Source organism: Sminthopsis crassicaudata, chromosome 2, assembly GCF_048593235.1.
Source record: "Sminthopsis crassicaudata isolate SCR6 chromosome 2, ASM4859323v1, whole genome shotgun sequence".
Taxonomy (NCBI): domain Eukaryota; kingdom Metazoa; phylum Chordata; class Mammalia; order Dasyuromorphia; family Dasyuridae; genus Sminthopsis; species Sminthopsis crassicaudata.
Window position 1 is genome coordinate 471,063,550 of NC_133618.1, and position 24,508 is coordinate 471,088,057.

The 24,508-nt window shown below is 33.8% G+C and overlaps 1 protein-coding gene and 1 long non-coding RNA gene across 10 annotated transcripts in view; one reads left to right on the forward strand and one right to left on the reverse strand.

Moving 5' to 3' along the window:
* Positions 1-24,508, forward strand: part of GARNL3 (GTPase activating Rap/RanGAP domain like 3) — a 202,322-nt gene that overhangs the window by 90,238 nt on the left and 87,576 nt on the right. For all 5 annotated transcript variants that reach the window (XM_074293137.1, XM_074293140.1, XM_074293141.1 and 2 more), the window contains 9 exons: positions 737-835; positions 2,485-2,588; positions 4,344-4,452; positions 5,945-5,990; positions 7,319-7,425; positions 11,404-11,519; positions 12,702-12,806; positions 16,497-16,571; positions 18,695-18,806. In XM_074293137.1, the coding sequence (XP_074149238.1) occupies positions 737-835; positions 2,485-2,588; positions 4,344-4,452; positions 5,945-5,990; positions 7,319-7,425; positions 11,404-11,519; positions 12,702-12,806; positions 16,497-16,571; positions 18,695-18,806 (873 nt within the window). The remainder of the gene's footprint in view (positions 1-736; positions 836-2,484; positions 2,589-4,343; positions 4,453-5,944; positions 5,991-7,318; positions 7,426-11,403; positions 11,520-12,701; positions 12,807-16,496; positions 16,572-18,694; positions 18,807-24,508) is intronic.
* Positions 1-24,508, reverse strand: part of LOC141557455 (uncharacterized) — a 169,778-nt gene that overhangs the window by 51,801 nt on the left and 93,469 nt on the right. For 4 of the 5 annotated variants that reach the window (XR_012486795.1, XR_012486797.1, XR_012486796.1 and 1 more), the window contains exons 4-7: positions 18,669-18,834; positions 17,329-17,372; positions 16,470-16,558; positions 6,434-6,573 (exon numbers count right to left, since the gene is read on the reverse strand). This is a non-coding gene — a long non-coding RNA (uncharacterized LOC141557455). The remainder of the gene's footprint in view (positions 1-6,433; positions 6,574-16,469; positions 16,559-17,328; positions 17,373-18,668; positions 18,835-24,508) is intronic. The other variant, XR_012486798.1, reaches the window with a different exon arrangement.

The following is a 24,508-nucleotide window of genomic DNA, read 5'->3' on the forward strand; positions in this document are numbered from 1 at the left end:
AGACAGGACCATCTAAAAACTCGGTAAGTTCAGTAAGCGATGGAGAATAAAATAAGCACTCAGGGGGCATGATGGAGGCTAAAAGGGGCATGATGGAGGCTAAAATGGGCATGATGGAGGATAAAAGGGGCATGATGGAGGATAAAATAAGCCCTCCCCTGAAAATAAGCCCTCTGGTGTTTTTTAGTCCCAAAAAAATAATAAGACAGTGTCTTATTATCGGGGAAACACGGTAACAATAACTGTTAACCATGTAAAATTTTGTTTAGTTGATTGGTATATGTATTCCCCTTTCATGATGAAAATTACAATATGGTTTCCAATTCAATTCAGCAAATTCAGTTGCGTGTTTTGAATTCAATGAGTGCTTGCTTAGGGCAGATACTATGCTAGGCATTGAAGGACATAAATAGTTAAAATTATATCCAGTCCATGACTTTATAGATTTCATATGTCAAAGTTGTAATACATACATAGATAACTATGATATTCAATACATGATAACTATAATTAGGCTCAAAACAAAACACTAATTGAAATTCCAGAGGTTGTGGTCTTTCCTAGGAGGGAAGATTCCCAAGGATAGGGAATGTGAATTTCACATTTTACTTATAGTGGTACATATTGCCATGTACCAATTTTCAGGTTTCCCTTAGAGAATGAAAAGTGTGAATCAATGTCACCTGGCATCTAATTTAGATTTTTTTTCCTAATCCTTGATTTCTTCTTTCTTCAGAAAACGGCAGTGAAGCTTTTCAAAAATTAGTGAATCTTTTGGGTGACACAATTACACTGAAAGGCTGGACAGGATATCGAGGAGGTCTGGATACGAAAAGTAAGATTTCTAGTAGTTGTGATTATATTTTTATAGTGGCATCCCTTAAAAATAAACTGGTCAGTTTTTGATGATAAACTTTAGTGGGGGGAATGAGGAAATATAAATGTTATTGGAAAAAAAATCATTAAGTCAGCATCATGAGCACATTATGATATTATTATGCTTTGTGAACACCAGTCAGTCTTTCTAGTACCTTAAAATTATTGTAATGGTAGTAATAATAATTATAACACTAATATTCTATATTTTATATAGTGCTTGCAGTTTTTTAAAAGTATTTTCACTTCCTTTATCTCAGTTGATTCTGAAAGTAATCTGTTATTATTAAATAGACATGGGTATTGATAAACCCCTTTAACACATGAAAAATTGACATGCAAAGAGAGGTGAAATGACTTTCTTGAGACATATAGGGAATCTGCTCATCATGGCAGGAAAGTGACTAACTTCTTGAAGATTGTGCAAATGGAATACAAACTTAGGTGGGCTCTTCCAGATTAGAATGGCCATGGACATTGTTAGGTTTACCATCTTAGAGCTAAGTAATCACCAGAGGTTTGACTACCAAGTAATGAAATTTTCTTAAACGGGGCAGAGGTCTGCACACACTGGGAAAGCAATTCATGAATACTGTTTATCAAGACATAGAGGAATTTAGTTTAATTTGCTTTAGTGGAGGAAGCACCCACACTGATAAAATCACTAATCCATCATGTATTGAAATGCACAGTAAGTGATTTGGGGGAGCTGAGGTAAAGCTTGTACCTCTGGTTGTCAGGGACATATTTCTACACCTCTAAACTAACCTTGTTGTTTACAAGCATATGATTTCCAGTGTAGTTTTCTGCTTCTCTGCAATATCACATGCTCTGTTTTATTAATAAAAAAAAAATCTTTAAGCACCCTCTGGCCAGATTACCAGAAACTGAGCAAAGTAACATTCTCTCTTTTTAACCAAAACACTGATCTCCACTCCCAGAGAAGATGAAAATTAAAGAGGAGAGAGACAGAGACAGAGAAAGTAGTGGCTTTTTCTTGGTCTGATGTTTTTCTGTAATCTGATAGTTGAAGTTATCCAGGTTGTCAGTATGATGTGGAAATTTGCAAAATGGAGAAAAGAACAAAGCCACAGCAAGAATCAAGTAGTTCAGAAGTTAGAAGCATAAAAGACCTCACATATACTTGAGAGCCCCTTATAATAAAACAAGGAACTCAAGACCTAGAAGGTCACAATTACCTGGCTAAGTTCACACAGCTAGTAAATAGTAGAGCCATTTCTTAACCCTGACTCCCAAGTCCAGTGCTCTTCCCACTACACCACATTGCCTGAATCATATATTTTATTTCTGAATTTCCAAATTACTAGACAACCCATAATCAAATATAAGTACAAAATTAAATTCCAAAAACAAGTATAACTTTGTTATAAATTATTCCTTTTGGAGTATCCATGCTAATCCCACACCCTATTTACTAATGTAGATAATCAAGTGTTGTCTGTAATAAATGTAGATATGTGGTGTGTGCTAACACATCTGCAAAGACACCAAGCTTTCCAATACTACTACCCTGGTCCACCAAAATAAAAGATTTCTTCCTATAGACTTTATGTTGTGTTCACAAAATCTATCTTTCCATTTTTACAGATGATACTACAGGACTACAATCTGTGTATACTGTGTACCAAGGACATGAGATTATGTTTCATGTTTCTACCATGTTACCATACTCTAAAGAAAACAAACAGCAGGTAAGTATGATGTCATCATTATAATTAAAACTCATATTTACAGAGCACTTTCAGTTTTATAAAATATTTTTCTCACATTAAAAACCATATAAGTTAGTATAATTGTTAGGCCCATTTTATAGATGAGGAAATAAATTCTCAAAAAGAAGTCGATGTCTTGTAGACCTTAACATTGAGAAGCAGAGCCAGGACTCAAGCATCTTTGGACTGTCCCACTAGTGCTTTTTCCACTAGACTTTTACTGCAAAATTCGTGTAACCTAAAGATGATAATAATAGCTAATATGAATGTATCACCTATTCTGTACCCAGGAACTGTGCTAAGTACTTTCCTATGATTATCTCATTTCATCCTCACAACATCCCTGGTAGATGGGTACTCTTATTATCTTCATTTTGCACTTGAGGAAACTGAGGCAAACTGAGGTTAAGTGACTCGCTCAAGCTTACACAGCTTTAAGTGTTTAAGGACAAATTTGAACTTGGGTCTTCCAAAACAGATCTTGATTCTTTATCTACTACACCACCTAAAGGTATGTTATTGTGAAATTTAAAGCCTTAATACTATAGAAATAGAAACTGCCTTCTCCTTGATATCATCGAAAAACCTTTTATCAAATAAGGTAGCAATTAGCAAGCATTTACGAAATGCTTGTTATGCCAGGGAACTGGGCTAAATATTAGTACTTGTGTTAGTAATCCATAAATATTCATTTTTACAGATTCATGGTCAATACCCATTGCTACCTACTAATGCCAATTTTTTCCTACTTTAACAATAGAAACTTATGAAATAAAGTTTATAAAGAAACTGTCTTAATGAATTTTGGTACTTAAGGAGATGGAGTTTCTATATCCTCATGCTAACTATAAGAAAATATTTTCTTTTGCCTCAAAATGGATTTTAGTTATCTTTTTTCTCATTGTTTCAATGACTCAAACACATGGTAATATCCAGGAAATAAAACCAATAGTCACAAATAGTGACATTCTAAGAAGAAAATTGGGATTTTCTATATTGAATGTCACAACATGCTAATTAAATATAGTATATGGCAAAAGCATATACATAAAATGATCCCTTCCTCCTTGCTCTTGGATTTCTAGCAGTCACAGGTAGGATTTCTTATCACATACATGCATATATAAATACAGGGCATGTCAATGGCTTTTGAAGGAAAAAAAAACATTAATTTTCTCTAAGATTTCTGGGTTTTTTGTTGAATTTTTCATTTGATTCCTTTAAAAAATTATTTGAAGAACTTAACAATAAGCAACATGGGGAAAAGACAGGCCAGAGAACTGGAGAGAATTGGAATATTCGTTATGCTGGCCTTCGATTGTTGTAAGACATTTATACTTTTGCATACAGATTTTGGGGAATTTATTTTGTTTGGTTGCACACATTTGTTATATGAAATTTGCTTTTTATTTTTAATGTGGTGGAAATAAAAGAGAAAATAAATTTCTGTTAATTTTTTTTAAAAATAGGTTGGGGATGCTATATATGAATGAAAATTCAAATGAATTTGCTATCTTATTTTCTGAAGTAGAAGAAATTAATACATGAAAATATGAATAAAAATACATAATAAAACTGAAAATGTAAAAATGACAAAAAAAAAAAAAAGAAATCTCATGCAAAAGGTGGGATTAGAGGATTTTTTTTCCCCTTGTTTGGAAAAGTTTTACGTACTTTATTTGAGTAGCAGTATTTTTCCTCTAACCTAAAACAGGTTATTGTCCTTATTTACAGGTTGAAAGAAAGCGCCATATTGGAAATGATATTGTCACCATCGTGTTCCAAGAAGGAGAAGAATCTTCTCCAGCATTCAAGCCTTCTATGATCCGCTCTCATTTTACACGTATCCTCTGCCATTTCTAAAGTTTAATTAATGAATGTCATCTGTCTGAGTAGGATTATTTTAATTCAGCATGCACATAGAGTTTATTTGATTTTATAATTTTGGATTCATGAATTGGCTGTTTTAATTACTTCTTTTCTCTTTTGTCTCCTCTCAATTATGGATTTTTATGTGCTTCAGATAATACAAAATAACTTTTTCCTTAGATAATACTTGCATTATAAAAATCTTTCCTTCCCTTGAGAATTTCTAAAATTATTGTGATATTAATGCCTTACTTTCCAACCATCCATCAGGCAGTATAAAGAAGTCAAATGGCAAACAGTTGATCCTTTAAGATGTTTGTCAGAAGGAAAGTGTTATCAATGTTAAGATAAAAAGCCAAATTCTTCTTCCATGTACACAGTTGTTGTTTCTATAGCCATTATAAAACTATATCTTGGATTCTTGAAAAATGATAAAGCTACTTTTACTTTTACTTCCCTGCTCTTTCAATCCAGTTTCAGAGCATTCATAGCTTCAGTTACTCAGAGAAATGCAGAACTTTAAGACAATAAGCTTCATAGAACCCCATAGCTTGATTGTGTTGCTCTTTAAAACAGAATAAATATGTGTTTGTGTATGTATGCCCCAGCTTGAGATCACACCATATGTATGGTACTAACAGAAAGTTCTGTACAGAATGTGTTTATTTGTATTTAAACATAATGCACCAAATGGGAGAGTTTCTTATGCTTCTTATATTTGTTATTGTATTTGTCACTATACTTACTTAATTTTGAAATATTCTACTTTAAATGTGAGTAAATATGGGCATGTTAGTATGTTTAGAATTTTGTTGTTTCTTGAGGGATCCCATTTCTTTCATAGCTTTATTTCCATTTATTCATTCTAGCTGGGTTTTTCCCTCTTTTTTCAGAACTCAGCTCAAGTATCCCTTTTTACATGTTCCCCAAGCTTCTTATTTCTCCATCTTAAAATCAACTTGATTTATTTTATATCAATTTTTATATATTTATATGCATATAGTTGATTTCCCGATGCAATGTAAGCTTCTTGAGAATAGGGATAATTTAATTTTTATCTTTATATCTACAGTGTCTGGCACATAATATTTTATTAACAAATATTTGTTGGTTGATCTGTTTTAATTGAACACGAGGTTCCTATTAAAAATATTGCTTTCCTGATAGATTGAGAAGTATTATAACTCCTTATCCAGAGGATGAACCTAATCAAAGCTGATGTAGTAATCTGACAATCTTGTTTCCTTGGAATACTGATTTCTTCCATCTGTTTAAAAAAATTTGCTATTATAACTCAAGTGTGTGAAGATTGTGTGTGTGAAGAATTATCTGAAGTGCTATGCAGAAGACTGATACTATTGCCATACCTATTCTGTTTTTCATTAGCAAAATAATTTTTCTAAGAATAGACTAATCATTGATACCATTTAAAAATCGCTGATTAGTTTCTTTAACCAAGATGGCAGATATTTTTGCCTTAGTGAGGTATAATCAACAAAATGACAACTTCAGGTAGGTTATAACTTTAACCAAATTATCTGCCTTATTTCCCATACTTACTCTTGAAGCTGATAATGCTTTTCATCAAATTCATGCTATTAAGATTTTTATGCCATTGATTTAATTCCTATTATATTGATTACATTTACATTAAATAGCCACTGGAATATTTTTGACTTGAGTTGTCATCTCTTTGGGAAGGTGAAATTTATTTAAAGTCAGTTTTTTACAACTTCATTCTGTGTTCCAAATCTAAATCGCAAAGCATTTGTATTCCAAGAGATTATTGCACATTAATAATGAGGAGAGGTTTAACTTAGCTAGAGTTGGCTTTCCCTTACCCATGGTATGTCTCTGTTGCCTTTGATTTTCATTGTCACATTTCAGGGTCTTTAAGGAGTTTTGATTTCACTTGGGTGGTATGGTGATACTTCCCTGATTCAGATCATACCTACCTCTTCTCATGCCTTAGACTGTAGACAGTCTAAATAGTTGCTGTAGCCAAAGTAAATTATCATCTGATGTCCAACTTCCTGAGGATATTTCATTAATATGCCTCAGATGACAGACATTTGGATCCATACTTGAAGGCTTTCTAAATCAATAGGAAAAGTCCAAAGTTGAGTTTCATGCCACAACCTTTAAGACCCCAAAGTCATCTCTATCTTCCCCCCCCCAGATGACATATCAAAGGAAAACATTACTGAAGGCTTATTACATTAAACTAATAATACTTACTGAACATTTCTAGGCTGCATGGCAATGTCTTAACACCACTAGCATAGTCTTCTTCATCATGGTAGATATTCAGTAAGTGTTTACTTGAATTAAATTGAATTGTTATTTATCCAATGAATGGAACCATTGAATGTAGAAGACACTCTCTATGCTCCAAATAAGATTGTCAAGTGGGAAAGGAAGTATTCTCAAGACCCCAAACAAAATATAATTTACACATCTTATAGAAAGGAGGATGTTGGACTAATTAGCAGTATGAGCCAGTATCACGGAGAAGAAAACATACTAGTCTTGGCGGCCGAAAACCTGAGTTGGTATTAGAATACAGCTCTAAATGTTTATTCTCTACATATTTACTCTCTACATGACCTCAAATAAGTCACATCTCTGTGAGACTCTGTGAAATTCCTCCTTTACAACAGAGGAACAATAATTCTTTCATTAACTCACAGAGTTATATGGAAACTGATTTGTGAACTGGAAAAACCTACATGATGTGAGTTGGGTTGTTTTTTTTTTTTTTGATATAACAAAATCTGGTGTATACAGTCCATGCTTTAGAGAAAAGAGGCCCAATTAATTATAAAATGTTCTTTCCATAGGCTGAAAATATTTTCAGAAGAAAGTGTGCCCCTTTTTGGCCCGCCCTTGCCATCCCCACCTGTGTTTACAGATCACCAGGAATTCAGGGACTTTTTGCTAGTGAAATGTAAGTTTCTTTTTTGAGGTCTTTTTGGAAGCCTTATTTGATCTAGGTCACAATGTATTTTGCCATTTTATCTCATGAGACTTCACAAGGAAACTTCATCTCTCTTATGCATCTCCATGCATTGTAAAAACTTTTTGTAAAGTAGTTTTAGTTTTCTGCTATGGTTCTGTGGGTGTTTTGCTGAATACTTACCCATTGTCTTATCATACAGAGCATCTTATCTCCTTTCTACTTCTCCATTTACCTCTTCTCTGTCTTTTGACCATCAAGCCATGTGCCTCTTTTTATACTTAGCCCTCTAGTTTGTCCATCTCTGTGTTTTTGCTTTAGTTTATCACTGTCTTTGTGGATATATTTGTGGGCTTGGCAGGGGGACAGCATAGAGAATTGTGTGAGAAGACTGTCATCAAGTTTGAGATTGTGAGCAGTTTCTGATTGGGAGCCTAGATTAAGATAAATCAGTGTAGATAGTCATTTATCAGTGATAGACAGGGATTGATTTTAATCACAGACAGTTCCTCTGAATTACATACTATATTTACTGGTATATATTCTCTTTTATGTATTTTGTCCAAACCCCCTTTTTAAAGAGCAAACTTATGACTTTCTCCCTCATACACACAATTTCCTTCTTGAAGGACCGTGTAATGCGGTATCTTGGGGTTCAAAGAAATGTTCAGATCAAAAACCTTTCAGGGACTTTAAAACTTTTCAGGGGCCTTAGAAATCATTTAGTCCAACTCCTTTTGTTTGCAGAAGAGGACATTGGGGTTTAAAGAAGATAAGAAATTAACCCAAGATCCCCAAGATAGAAGAATATCATTTTAGGATGATGGACCCAGGCCCTTTTACTCCAAAGTTGATGCTCTTTTCTGTTATTCTACCTTGCCAGCCCATGTGAGAATGTTCTTTTTAAGTCTCTAATATTTCCATCAGAAATTGTTACCCTTTTGGTGTCAAAATTAGGAATGCTTTTCCATCATTCTTTTACTCATCATTCCTTTTTTCCATACCTCTTTCTCTAGTCAATCCTTCTTTACCTCTCAATCTTGGACTTTTGCAATGGTTTCTTATTGTCCTTTAGTATCCAGTCTCTCTTCACTGTTATCCATCTTTTATACATATACCAATTGGTATTCCTAAAGTAAAGGTCTGATTGTCACACCCCTTCTAAAGAAGCTTCAATGACTTCCTGTTGCTTCTTAAAAATACAAACTCTTCTGTTTGACATGTAAAGTCCTTCCAATGTGATTCCAGTCTCTCTTTCTAAGCCAATAACATATTACTCCCTGTTATTTATTCTGTTTGCTGTTCCCCATATGTGACTTTCCATATCTTCTCTTCAGACCTTTGCATAGTCTGTTTCCCATTCCTAGAATGTTCTTACTTCTCATCTCTATTTTCTGGAACCACCCCTTCCAATCTAGTCTCTATATTTCAGTATATTTTTCAATAACAATTGAAGCAATAAAACATTAGAACATGTGTGTGATCTATAAATTAAAATGTTAATACTATAGGAATTAATGATTTTTGGTTCTTTGGAAATTTACACAGTTTAAAAAATTGACATCCAGTTTCTGTCTATAGGACAGCTAAAATTAGGAGAGATTGTTTTTCTAGATTACTTGTCTCAGATCTGTTACTTAAAAGAGAGGCCATCCAAAAGAAAGTACTTTTTCAAAAACAAAACAAAACAAAAACTTGACTTTAATAAAAACGGTATTGGCAGCAAACTTCTACCTATCTAGAATCCTAAACATTTTTGGGGATAACTGAATATTCTGAATAGCTATATCTTCCTACAATGCACTGTCTTGTCTATTCTCTTAGCCATCCTCTCCTCCACTATCATCTTTTGTTGACTTTAAGATCCACATTGATAATCCTAACTTATGGTTTCTCAATCTCAGTTAACTCCAATATCTTTTTACTACAAGTAACTACTTACATGGTCATACCACTATCCTCACCAAAATTTGAAATTGTTCCACCTCTAATATCTTCTGAAATCTCCCTCAATTGAAAACAATGTTTAGTCCTTCCTCTTCTCCCTCTCCTTTAGTCTTAGATGAAATTGAGTTTAATTTTCCTTATGACCTCTGATTCTTCAATATATCTGCATTTTTCCAGTCTCTATTGTTTTGTTTCTTTTACCTTTTTATCTGACTGGACCCCATATTTAGTTATTTTAATACTCTTCAGAAGCTTACATTCTTTTACCCCCTTGACTTATTCCTAGCCATATTATGCTAATTCCCAAACTTGAGTTATACTCACTTAATTTGTTGACATTCCTGAAATGGTGCTGGTAGAAGTGTTGGTGATTTCAACTGATACATGTTCAAGTTACTTAACCCCTGGTATCCCTGTCTGCTTTCCCAAAGTATCTTTATCCATTTTTCAATCGCTCCTTAGTGCATTTCTCCTAGTTCCTATTTTAATTATTTTCTTCAATCATCTCTTCCCATCCCACTACTGGCTTATACCATACTCTTAGCAGATCACCTCAACTCTCACATTACTTAAGAAACTTACACTATCTAATATGGGTATCTTCAGATCTTCTCTTCTCCAACTCAAAACTTCTCTGTTTTCACACATGATGTTTTTCTCTCCTCCTATCAAGTTCCCTGGCTTATAGTATGAAGGATTTACCTTCATCCTGTTTTAAACATTTGGATATTCATCTGTCTCCTGTCCTGTGACACTCTTCCAATTCTCTAAGTACTATCTCATAGATAACTCTTAGAGCAATTCAGCAGTTATATGTCCCATTTCCTTCCAGATCTAATATTTTGAATTCTCAGAAGGAAACAGGTACCATCTCAGTCTCTTCATATATATTTAATTTCACTTCCCTAGTAACCATAGTTCTGCTTTCTCTAAATCATCTTCTTTCATTATCTCAGCCATTTTAAATAGCAGTATTATCCCTTGTTTTATCTTTCACTTACTCCCAATTTAATTTTTAAAGCCCACTACACTGTTATTGGCTTTTAACTAGATTTCATAATACCAACTCTGCTGAGCTCACAGGGCTTTTCTGAGGCTCAGATGAAATTATACTTCTGAAAACTCTAAAGTGGCCTACACAAACATCAGTGTTAATTGGCTTATGTCTTTCAGTTATTAGGTTAGTTTTATGTAAAAGCTCTTAAGCCACATCTCCCTCCCTATAGTTTTTGCAACTGATTTTTTTAACCAAAATGTAGAATTTTATGACATTAATTTCTGTACCTTGGGGATCTATGGTTTTATTGATATAAATACATCTTTTACTATTGCAGATTGGGATCCCTCTATACTAGAGTAGACTGTGCAAATGTTTTGGCTAAAAAAATTTTTTTCACCAACAAATGACCAATCTTCTGCTGATGAGTATCTATGCTTTTAGCTAGATATTTAGGTAATATTGGATTTCTGGACTGATGTTTTAAGTTTTCCATCTTTGATTTGGAGCTAACAAAGTTTTTGCTTCACTGGTATAACTTTCAAAAACCCAAAATGATTGCCTTGCTATGGTGAGACATCAAAAAAGGATTTTTGTATTTATTTCCATTGTTTCATTGTCTGAGCTCAGTCCCTTTCAGTAATGATTGAGTATTACAAGGAAGAAAACTAATATTAGTTATTATATATAATTTCTGTGTTTCATGAATTTACAGCATAATAAGAAAAGTGGCATATTAAAGGCATGTATCCTAGAAGGAAGAATAATATCATTGAATTAGAGGTAGTTAATTCAGGTAAGCTTCCTAAGGAGGCAGTCTTTATTTGTATTTGTGTTGTATCCCATAGTAGAATGTAAGCTCTTTGAGGGTAGAGAATCTTTTGAATTTTTATTTTTGTATTTTTATCCCCATCACTTAAATCTTTGGCATTTAATTGGGCACTTAAATATTCCTAGGAAATTTTTCAGCCTTTAATTTCTGATGTGCTTTTTCTGTATTTCCTTTTAAACTTGTTTTATTTTAGTAATTAATGGTGAAAAGGCTACCTTGGAAACTCCAACATTTGCCCAGAAACGACAGCGAACTCTGGATATGTTGATCCGATCTTTATATCAGGATCTGATGCCAGATCTGCATAAGGTAACACATAGGTTTTCACCTTCTGTTAAGAATTATTAGTTGAACAGAACTTAAGAAAGGACTTCAAGCAAAAGAGTTCTGAGTTAGCAAAGTTGACTAGTTGTCTCCATTCTTAAAATTACAACTGAACAATAGTTGTAAGAGGAACAGAACTATTTATATGCTGTCAGTAAGGTAAATGGTGTTATTATATAAGTAGTTCTCAAATGAATTTGTTATCACATCAATGTGAATGTTCTGCCAGTAATGCAGATGCCTTGTTTTATCTCTTATTTGATGCCAATAAATCATAATTGTGTTCAATATAAATTCATATAATGTCTATTTTAAGGATTGAGAGCTTTTGAAAAATAGGATAGGATCTAAAGGTGGAAGAGATTTTGGAGATCGATGGTATATTGGAAAGTATAGTGAACTTGAAGTCAGGAGACAGGTCTTCAAAATCAAGAGCTCTTTATGAGCTCTTTTGGGGTTTTGTTGGCAAAGATCCCAGAGTGGCTTGTCTTTTCCTTCTCCAGATCATTTTACAGATGAAGAACTTAAGCAAAAAGGATTAAGTGACTTGCTCAGGGTCACACAGTTAGTAAATGTGTGAAGTTGGATTTGAACAAAAGTCCTCCTGACTCCAGAACTGGCATTGTATCCACTGCCACCTTGCTTCCCTCTCAGAACCTGAATCTGACACTAACTGTGTGTAGATGGGTGATTTACTTCCCTTCTCTTAGCTTTAGTTTACTCAACTGTAGCATGAAGTAATATTTTACAGGATTATTTTTCAGAGAGGATTTTGTAAACCTTAAAGCTCCATAGAAATGTGAATCATTATTCTTGATGGATACGTTGTTTAGAGACAGACCTTAGGATCTGATCCCAGCTCTGCTAATAATATTGACAATTGAGAAGAAATGTGACAAGACCTCAGAATAATATCCTCAGTTATTCAAATAGCATCATGGGTTTAGAGCTGGAATGAACATTAGGGATCATATAGTCCTTATCCCCTCCTTATATAGATAAGGAAAAACTATGGTTCAGACAAGGTAAATTATTAGCTCAAAGTCACACAGATACTAAGGTAGCATTCTGAATTCATACTTCTGACTTTTGATCCTAAAGCCCTTTTCTCTCTCCCTCTCCCCACAACCATCACACTGCTTCATTGACTTGTTTCCTTTTATTTAGAACATGCTTAATAGACGATCTTTTAGTGATGTCTTACCAGAATCACCCAAGTCAGCTCGGAAGAAAGAAGAAGCCCGTCAGGCAGAGTTTGTTAGAATTGGACAGGTAAGTTTCATTTAGAAACAACTTCTACCTCAGGGAAATCAAATGTCTGAAATTTTAGTAGTTGTTTTGAGTGTTTTTTAAGGCTTCCATAAAATAGCATGGCCATCTGAGTGGGTCACCCTTGGGATTACTGTAGGTAGTATGGTAAGATAGACTTCTAAAGTCATATCAGATACCTGGAATGTTGGATCTAATAATTTTGGTACTATATGAGTAAAATGGACTTCATGGTTTTATTACATGTATATTTAGAAGGAATATTATTAATTAGAGAAGTATAGTACTTAAGAAAAAGTAATAATAATTCCTATTTCCCTAAGGCTTTAATGTTTACAAAGCATTTTCTTTTATATCTCAAGTTATGTCATCCTATATCTCTACCCTTTCTAAATTTCTATAAAGGGATAATACACACTTACTGCTTATATTTCCTTAGCACATATTCATAGCTCAATTCCCTCGGTCTCATTTCCATTACCAAAATTTCACTGAAATTGCTCTCTCCAAGATAGCCTTTGAGCTGCCAAATCCATTAGCTTTTTTTCACTTTTTATCCTCATTGGTCTTGCTATAGCTCAATATTGTTAGCTACTCCTTTCTTCTTGACATTCTTTCTTCCACTGATTTTTTTTTATTCTATTCTTCCTAGTTTCCTCCTACCTACCTACCTGACTATTCCTTCTTTTCCTTCACTGGCTTATGGTTATACCTCTGAGGCTCTGTTTTGGGCCTTCTCTCTTTTCTCTCTACACCCAATGATCTCACAAATACCCATGTATTCAGTTATCTCTATGCAGATGACTCCCAGACTACATAACTAGCCTTTCTCTCTCTCTCTCTCCTTCATTCCAGGCCCATATTACATTTCAAAGAGGATGCCCTACAGACTTCTCAAACTCAGTGCAACAAAAATAGAATTTGTTATCTTTCAATCCCAAATCCACCCCTCTTTCTAATTTTACTTTTTTTCTCCAAAGTCCCACAATCCTTCTGGTGACTTAGGTTCATAATTTCAGAGTCATCCTTCTTCCTCTCAGTTATCCCTATATCCAGCCAAGTGCAAAGTCTTCTATCTCCACTATATTTTTTACTTCCATTCCCTTATTTCCCCTTACACGGTTGCCATTTTTATTCATTTCCTCATCACCATTAGCCTAGACCAGGACTTCTTAAATTTCTTCTACTTGTAACCCCTTTTTGCCCAAGAAATGTTTACATGGCCCAAGATATATAGGTATATAAAATATGAATACAAATCAAATATTTACTGATAATAAATCATAATTTCACAACCCCCATATTGTCACAAGACCCCATATGAGGTTATGATCCAAAGTTTAAGAAGCTAGAGCCTAGATTATTCTTAATTAATTTTCCCACCTCAAGTCTCCCTCATCTCCAATTCATCCTCCACCCAGCTGCCAAAATGACAGTCCTAAAATATAAAGCTTTCTTCTAGGATAAAATATAAACTCTTCTACTTAATATTCATAGCCTGGCTTTGATTTACCTTTGCAGACTTTTTACATAGCACTATGTGGTTCAGTCAAATTCAACTTCTTTCTGTTTCTTACAGAGTCTGGTCCATATCTGTTCTCCCATATTCCAGCTGTCTCCTCGTGAGTCTGTCTTCCATGGCTAAAAATGTACTTCTTCATCACCTCCTTCACTTAGATTCCCTAGCATTCCTCAAAACAGAGTTCAGCCATCATCTGCTATTTGAGAGCTTTTCTGGTCTCTTCCAATTATAAAGACAATTCCTTCCAAATTATCTTTTATGTATTTTGTATATATTTTCCATGTATTTATGTGTATATATATATATATATATATATATAATATGTATACATATATACATATAAACACATACATTGTTTACTCCAATAAAACGTAAGGTCTTTAGTACCTAGCGCATAGTAGGCATTTTATAAATGTTGATTGACTGATCACTTTAGCCTTAATCTTCAGCATCTTTTTCTTCTTTGTTTTCTCACATTTAGATCTTATGGGCTCCCATGGATTCAATTATCACTTCTCTACCAGTGATTCTTGAATCTACCTATCTAATACAATGTGCAGGTCTACAATGCAGTAGAATGTAAGATCCTTGAGGACAGACACTAAATTTTTTTTTTATTTCTATATCTCTAGCTTACACTTATGTCTTATACATATTTGTCTTCACTGAAGTGAGTTAAATCTATCTTCTAACCTCTCCATAGAGCTTCAGTCCCACATCTCAAGTTGCCTAATAAATAACTTTCACCTGAGTGTTCTGCCAGCACCTGAAATTTAACAAATTTACTAGATTCCTCTTTCTTCTCCCAGAAATCTGGCCCTCTCCCAGCTTCTTGGTTTCTCTGAACCACCTCAGGCAGCCAGTCTCAGACCCCAGTGTCATTTTTGATTCTCCTCTCTCCCTTAACTTCCACATTCCGCTAAGAGTTAAGTTCTTTCAGTCCTCCCTCCTCTCCATTTCATGTATCCATCCATCCATACTTCATCTGCCTTAGTTTGGGCCCTCATCATCTTTCATCTCTTCTGGTATAATAGTCTCCTGTTGACAGTTGAGTTTCCTGCCTCTTGAACCTACCCCAGCCAGTTGATTGAATGATATATTTCACAAAACTGCTCAACAAATTATCTTGATCGACTCTTGTAAACTTGATGCTCTCTTATATGCTATTTAAAAACCTTCAGCATTTGCCTGTTACCCATAGAGTATTCCTGTGTTTAACATTCAAGGTCATTGACCTCCTGGCTCCAACCATCTTCCCAGGCTGTTTTCATACTTCTGATACACTCTTAAGTTTTGACCAAAATAGATTATTTCCATTGTTCATCGTGCCACCTCATAACTTTTATGCATTTATATAGATGTGGGAGAGATTACCCTTTTCACATCTCTGAGTGCTGAATTCTTATTTTCCTTCAAGATCCACTCACATTCATGAGGTCATCTTTGTTTCTCTCAGTTAAGAGTAATATTTCCCTCAAAACTGGACCAAGTTCTAGATTTTCCTTTTCCTTCTATCACACTCTAATTTTTAATACTTATTTGATAATCATCAGGTAGATTTTCTGTCAATAGTATGTTTCTTGAGGACAGTGACTATATCTCTTTTTTGGTATCTTTTTTGTATCTTCAGCACAGCACAGTATGTAGTTACTTAATAAACTTTGTAGTAGTTACTTAATAAACATTTGTTGGATTGAAAGACAACAATATATTAATGAATGCAAATTAGTTGAAACATTTGAGTTACATTATAATATATTAAAAAGAAATTGTGACTATTTAAATCGCTAGAAAATGGCTGTAAGCCAACAGCACAAGATATTTGAATACTTGAGCCTAAAATTACCCATCTTCTTATAAATTTGATATAGTGGAAATAACTTTGGACTTTGGAGACAAGTTCAGGTTCTATCACTTAGCAGATTTATAATCTTGGACAAATTAGTTAAGACTCAGTTTTCTCTTTTGTCAAATGGGAATAATAAAGTTTGTACTACTTACCTCAAAGAATTGTGAAAATAAAAATAAGGTGATGGCTATGAAAGCACTTTGCTAAACTGAAAAGCATCATCTAAATGTCAGCTGTTGTCATTGTTCAGTTATAGCTATTTATCCTTCTCTTGCTAAACTGAGTATGAACATACCTTAAATGAGCTATCTGTCCTGTTAAGGCACTGAAACTGAAAACCATTGTGAGAGGGGATGCTCCAACTAGTTTGGCAACTTCAAGTCTCTGTAAAAAAGAGGTGAGTTAATAATACTCCCATGTTAATGTGCAGATATATATTGTACTCATTGAAATTATTCAGGGAATTAAAATTTTTGCTGTGGTGGAAGATACGAATGTTCTTGACACATGACTAGAAACAGTCATAATGGCTAAAAGTCAAATGAATTATCCGAGGCAATTCAAACTGTTTCAACATTTAGCTGCCAGTCTTTATGTCCCAGTTGGTCTTCCAGTGCCCTGCCTAGATAGAGTTTATCTTCTGTAAACTTAGTGCACTCCCCCCTGTGGCACAGATATGTTTATTCATGTCTTAGCCTCACTATTAGACTATAAATGCCTAGAAGACCTGGATTAAATTTTACCTAAGACCTAAGACCAGAACTTCATCTAATACCAGAATTTTCACAAAGTGAAAGCTCCAGTAAATATTTATTAGCATGAAGCAAACACCCTTCTTATATCACTCTCCTCTTTAAGAACCTCCACTTTCTTTTGGTTGTCACATCAAAACTTCAGACTCTAAAAAATACAGGAAAATGTCAGTTTGAGTTGCCTTTTATCTGCATGTGCCTTTGTGTGCTAAAGTATAACTAAGCCCCCAAAATAACTGGACTTGGATTAGTGCTAAAAAAAAAATCATATTGTCAAGTTTCTAATGAGCTCTCAGTTTGTGAGCTACAGTCACAAAAATGTTAATATTTGAATTTAACCAAGAGAAATTAAGTCTTAGCTTGTATATTAAGGATACAACTTGGTCTAAGAAGAATTTTTACCTCATGGCCTCATTGAAATCCTCCTCTGGTTGATAACAAGTTAGCTATGAAAAAATTAATTAAACTTTTATTAGAAATAGACATTGCCTTTAATTTCTGTCCTTCTATCATCCATTCTCTATACTCATCAGACAACTTAATTCAGAAAGGACATCTCATCAATTGATGGGTTCTTTTTTATCATGTTTGGTGATTGTCTCTCACTTTACAGAGAGAAAATATAATTGCTTTATTTTTCTGAAAAATTTCTCCACCCTGAAGTCTAATGATATATAATAACCCCTCAGTGGCCACTTCATTTTTATTGCTAAAAAAAGTATGCACACACACAAGCATCCCATATTTTTGTACACATCAGAATTCTCAAAATGTCTCAATGAAAGCAGGAATAAAGATACAGCATAAAAATTTAACTGGGATAATCAAGATCATCCCAAGCTTACTCTGATCTTTGGGATTTGAATATTTCAGAACCAAGCAATATGATTTGAAAGTTAATTACATATATATACCCCCCAAAATTATTAACAGGGTCAAGATCTCTGAATGACTGTGATATAACTTGACTTTTCTCTCATCATTTGCAAGGTAGGTATAGAGGCATACAAGAAATGGTGCTTTCTGTATGAAATGAAACTTAATGTTCAGCTTAAGAAAAACAGTATACATCAGATATTCTAATTGAGAGAATATAGGTATTTTCATAGGCTCTTTTCCTATATCCATTGCTAATTTTCTCTTTTAGATTTTATAATGTTAAATCACTCAAGAAGCAATTTTATATAGAATCAACCTCATGTGTGATGTATGGATTGATATTTTTGCTGAATCAGCAACACAGGAGACAAAACTTTTTTTTTTTTTTTTAACAAATAATAATAGCTAATATTTATATAGTGCTTTATGGTTTGCAAAGCACTGTACATTCACTATTTCATTTAATACAAAGTTGTGGAGTATCATTTCATGGTGAAGTGAAAGCCAAACATCTTTTCATCTTCCCCTGAAAATGTATATCAATTGATTCAAGGGCATTAGGGGGAAAGAAAAACTATATCGTCATGTAGTAAATCTCTGTAATGTTTTTATTCCCCCAAAAATGCAAAATGGATTATATAAACAATATAGGAAAACATACTTCACCATCCCAGAAACATATTAATAGATTTTTTCTAATAAATTAATTGGAAGAGGATTTTTCTCCTCAAGAAAATTAATAAATTTTTATTCCTTTTTAAATCTTGAAGTGTTCAATAAGGGCATCTGTGTTACTGTTTCAGCCATGGTACTGAACATTTCCATTGACAAGCCATGGTTTGATTTTTTTCGGGTGCACTTACTTTTCAATGCTTGTATTGTTTCGTAGCCGTGGGAGTCCCAGTGTTTCTGCAGTAATTTTCCTCATGAAGCTGTATGCGCAGATTCCTGGGGCCAGGCCTTGCTGGTCTCTACAGATGCTGGCGTCTTGCTAGTAGATGGTTAGTGAGTAGTTGCTCCTATAAATGTCTATATTTGTGTAACAAAATTTCTGACAATGATGAATGTGATTCATTTTAGACTATTAAACTACTTTATACTATAGTGAGGTTAGCACTAATGAAATTAAATAAAAACCAGGAAAGAACACTGACCCCGAAGTCGAAGGACAAAGATCAAACCAGTGGTCTAACAGAAAGAGAATACTTGAATTACAGTAAGAAAACCTAAATTTGAATTTTGGCTCTATTTTTTGATACTTGTGTGACTTTAGGCAAACCATTCAATCTCTCTGGACCTCAATTTCATCACCTGTACAATTAGATAGACTAAATTATTCTGAATTTTCATTTCAGGTCTCACTTGTTATGAAATTCTATAAATTCTCATTTTTATTAATATTGCCTTATTTTTAAAATAATATGAAGAAATCAGATCTGAAATGTTTTTTAAATCTGCTAATGCATATATAGCCTTTGTGTTAAGCCCTCATAATATGAAAGATTCAGGTAACCTTCAGAAAGATTTCTGATTTTTCTCATTATCTCCCTCTACCATCCTCTGTGCCTGAAACCTGGAAAAGCCCTAGATTCCTTCAGAAGTAGAGTTCACAATATCTCCTCCCCCCAAAAGGGAAAGTTTTAGCAACCACCAGAATGATTTTCCTAAAGCTGTTAAAATTAACCTCATCTTTCCTAGAAAGCCTTTCCTGATCCCTCTTAATTTAAGAGGGATTGTGGATTATTAACTCTTTATCCTTTATGTAGTTGGTTTGTATATCTGATTGTTGTCTCCCTTTTTAGATTATGAATCTCTTGAGGACAGGCAGGGGCTGGCTTTTTTCCCCCTTTCTTTGTATCTCCAATGCTTAGCAAGATGCCTAGCACTTAAAATATTTATTGATTGATTCTGAAAACTTTGGAAAACACACTGAAATTTCCTAATGATCAAACCCTTCTCAAAGATTTGTGTAAATTCCCCATCACCGTCCTGAGTGGACTTTCCCTTAGCTAGCTCAGTAGGTGTTGAGCTTAACTCTCTGGTGGTTCCTCAGTTCATCCAGCAGGTGTCATCAGGCACTGTCATTGTAATGGCTCCTTTGGTCATTATGAGCTACCTTTGTGAGCCTTCTCTCTCTCTCCTGCTGACCTTCCCTTCCCTTCTACCTATTATCTTTTAACCAGGATGCCTTTGGCAGTACAGAATGGAAAATCTTCATATGTTTTTGTTTGTCAGAAGACCAGATAAAAATATAATTGGGAAATATTTAACAGAATAAATAAAAATATAGTAGAACTTGGATATTGTTCATAGGTAGTTTTTTTAAGTCTTTCTATGGCCTCAAAGATCCTTGTGCTCTATAGAGTAGGAATTGTTTCTCTTTGAGTTTAGTACCACTGCTCAAAGATAATCCACATCCTACTGGTCCTCTTATTAAAAAAAAAAAAAAAAAACCCTCATCACTGTTCTATCTATATCTGGCTGTACACATCTTGCCCAGAGAGCAAATTTCCCATCATCCTCCAGCTTCCAGATGTGACCCCAATCCTAGGTTTCAACAGGAGTCTTCCACTCCAGAAAACATCCCTCACTTGTTTATGCTCCTTAATCTTCCTATGTTAATTGCCAGCTGAGTGAAGTTTGGGGTCTGTGTAGTTCTCCATGCCCTTTACTCTTCCCATCCCTGCAGATACCAAATATTTTGAACGAGGGAATTATGGGAAAGAACAAAGAACCAACTATACATCAAACATCTGGTTATTCAGAAAATAAAATATTTTAATGAGGTATCAGCAAATGATAATGAATAGAAAGGGAAAGGCGCATTTATTAAGCACTTACTATGTGCTGTGTTAAAAACTAGAAACCTATATAAATGCAAAAATGGCCTCAAGGTGCTAATATCCCATTAGGGGAAGAAAGTATATAAAAGGCAGCCAAAAGGCTGGGGGCATAGTACCTGGGGTAGAAAGGACCTGATGTTCATTTCTGGGAAATCAAAAGCACAGGTGAGAAAGGTTAGCCTATCTGGGTCCCTTCCCACAATGGAAACATCAGGAAGAACTCAACAAAAGCAAAAGAGGGCCTGGACATTCTGGATTTTAGAGGCATTATGAATAATTAGGAAATCTAGGACTGCCTATTTGAATTCAAGGCTTACCTGAGATGCATACTATATTACTAACCTTAGGCAAGTTAGTTAACTTCTTGGTGATTCCCAGACAACTCTCTAAGACTATAAATTGAGGTATAAACTATTAAGCTGCTGTCATAGAGGGAGTTTCCTCACTGGAAGTTCCTTCTACCAATTAAATCACAAGTCCACACACATAAAAAGAATGTGGATAGAGCTCTGGGCTAGCTTCAGAGATTTTATCTGAAACTACTAAATACATTAAATCATTGTCTCAGGGATTGTCCTGCCTCCTTTAAATTTCTGTGTTTAACTTTCCACATCCTGAATAATACTATTTCTGAAAGGATCCAGAAAAGAAGCCTTATTCATGAGTATTATGGAAAATAGCAGATTTGCAACAGGGTAAAAATACATAAAATATGCTTCCATGTGTAATAGGTATAACATTGCTTTATAAGTATAATGCAGGCACTTTATTAGCCTCTATCATTTTTGAGCCCATTGCCATTCCCAACAATTAAAGATGCAGAGAGAATGACATCAAGAGCATGACTTCACCTCTTCCCATATATGATATAGAATGGACTGTCTACTTAGGCATAGATGGTGGCAAAAAGGCATAATCTGCCATCTTGAGGATCAAGCCTATCAGCTGTGAAATATATCAGCTAGCATATATCCCCTGACCAATAGTTAATAAGCAAAAGCAAAAATTTTTAAAGAGAAGGAGAATATAACAATAAGACTGTGCTAGAAAACAAAATTTGATTGCATATTTTCTTCTGAGAAAATGTTAATCTTAAACAGGATTTTTTCCAGAGTCTACAATTTTATTTATATTATCCCCAAACTTAAAATCCTGAAGAAGGGTATACTTCCCAAAAAATCTAGTTTTGGAGTATGTTAGCTTTTCTTTTTGATACATGGCCCAAGTTAGTAGGAATATTTGATATTAGGGATGATCTATTATATCTTGTCAAGATTTGCAAAGTATTATCAACAATCTGGTAATGTTAGGTAGTACTAATATTGCTATATCCATTTAACAAATGAAGAAGCTGATATCCAGAGAAGTAAAGTGTCTTCAAGGGTTACACAGCTATTAAATGCTGGAGCTAGTATATGAATTCATATTTAATCACTTACACTGCCATTTGCTATTGAGGCCATGGATTCAAAAATTATAGTTATTGGTGACTTCAAAATATTGCCGGCTAAGCCAGATACATACGAATAATGATTACAGTTTAACTTCAGAAGAAACTTTTAAAATTGTAGTCAGTGATAATGCCAAATAAATAGTGATAACACCAAATTACAGGTTTTCTATGTTATAATAGGGTATTATATACAGTATTATGCATGTAAGGGCTGTGATTTATAATACATGAAGGTACCTTAAAGGACAACTAATATAGTTTTATCCTTATTTAAAATAGGTTAAATTTTAATATCTATTTTGTTACATATCTGTTTCCAAATGCTGAATTCCTGAGAATTTGTGGATTTTCATTCCCTGATTAATTTAGGAGAAAATAATCAAAACCCCTGTATTTCTTTTTTGTTGTTGTTGTTCAGATTAATAGAATCATAGAATTTTGGAACTGGAGGTTGTAGAAATCATATAGAGATTAGACTCACGTAGAGAGTCTAATGTTTTAATTTTGTTGGTGAGGAAACTGAGGCCCAAGGAGATTAAACAATCTACCCAGAATCATAACTAGTTAGTGGCAGAGGTAGGAATAGAGCCCCAGTCTACTGAGTTCCAACGAGATTAAATAGTCTACCTAGGATCATAACTAGTGAGTAGCAGAGTTATGTCTAGATCTCTATTCTTCTAATTTCCAACTATAGTAATATGTCTGCTACAACCTATATATAAAATATTAAATCATCAGAAGCTCATTATCTTCAGTGGTTATAATAGTGCTTTAAAGATAACCTTTAAAATACCCATCATTCCAGGATAACTAGTTTATGTTAAAACTAGTGACAAAAATGCTCATTTCATATATGATATAACTGTATTTTCCTGAAGAAAAGTATTGGTAAATTGTACCTAGTTTCCTTCCCATTAAATATTTATGTATATATTTTAATTGTTTCTAAATTTTAGCCTAGATGAAGTTCAATCAAACGAAAACCTCTAATCTCTTCTGATCAGATATATAGATTAAATTTATCTTCCATTCCCACTCTTAAACATTTCCCCCTCATAAATATCATCTGGTCCATTTTATATCCTCATTATTAAACTAGTATTAGATATGTGTGTCTTACATGTATATTCATTATCATGACTTGCCAAGAAAAAAAATTGTTTTCTTCTGAATTAGAGGACTTTGCTAAATAGAGTTGTTTAAATGCATAGACCAAAGCATAAATATAGGTATTTTTCCTTTCTTCATATGCCTGCTACAAAATCATGCTTTCCTGTTTTCTTACATCCAGCAACAACAAAGCAGGATGAACTTCAAGGCTTTCTCTGTATTTTATGATATGCTTTTAAGTTGTATTCTTTTATAATTCCTTCCACATTTTTTTTGCTGTATCATGATTTATTTCAGCCCATGAACCTAATATTTTGAGCAAGTTCCATATTTTACTGTCCCATTTTTACCACTTTCACTAACAGATTTACACACTTGATATTCTATTTGCCACAAAGCCATTTTTGTCCAAGTTTACTTTGTAGTTTATAAGTAGCAAAAACTACTTTCAAGAAAGTCTGAAATATGATTAGATATGACATACATATTCCTACTTTTTCTTATTTAATAGAAAAATATGATCTAAATTTTATGTATTTATGCAATAGATTGCTGAAGGATATTATCCTATATGACCAGAATAGCCTGATTCATTTTTTCCCCATGAAATTAACTTTTCAACCATTTTTACACAGTTTTTAGCCTCATGAAAAAAAATTTTCAATATAGAACACATACTTGCTATATGTACATGTTTTTGGTAATAATAATGTTATTTCATGATAGATCATGAATTATGAATTATATAAACATATAAATTGTTATGTAACATGTTAGGGTGACTTTTTCTCATTCATCCCATGATTATAAAAAAGATAGAAACATAAGTCTTTTACACTAAAGTCTTCTACCAGATAATGATATAATTATAATGGTTCAGCCAAACCATTTAATAGAAGACAATGACTGAATTCAAATAACACACATTTCTCCAGTGAGAGAAAATGTATTGCAGAATGTTGAGATAATACCTTTCTTTCAGAAAAGATGCTCCAGAGAAGGTGAATCAAGTGACCTCTGAGAAATTTCTCATGAGAAGTTAAGATAGACAGAGAGGGGAATGACTGGCAGAAGTAAAGACACTAGTGTATTACAATCAGTTTTATAATATTTCATCCAATAATTATAACTGAGAAAAGTCCAGAAACTAATCAGAACTAAGAAGGCATGACTAACACCAGATCTCAATAATAGTGCTACACATGATCTCAAATGGCAATGAAAGGTGAATATATTTTCCAAGATAACAGTTTAACTTTATCCCTCTCTCAGAAATATTCCTAACTTTGCTAAGCAA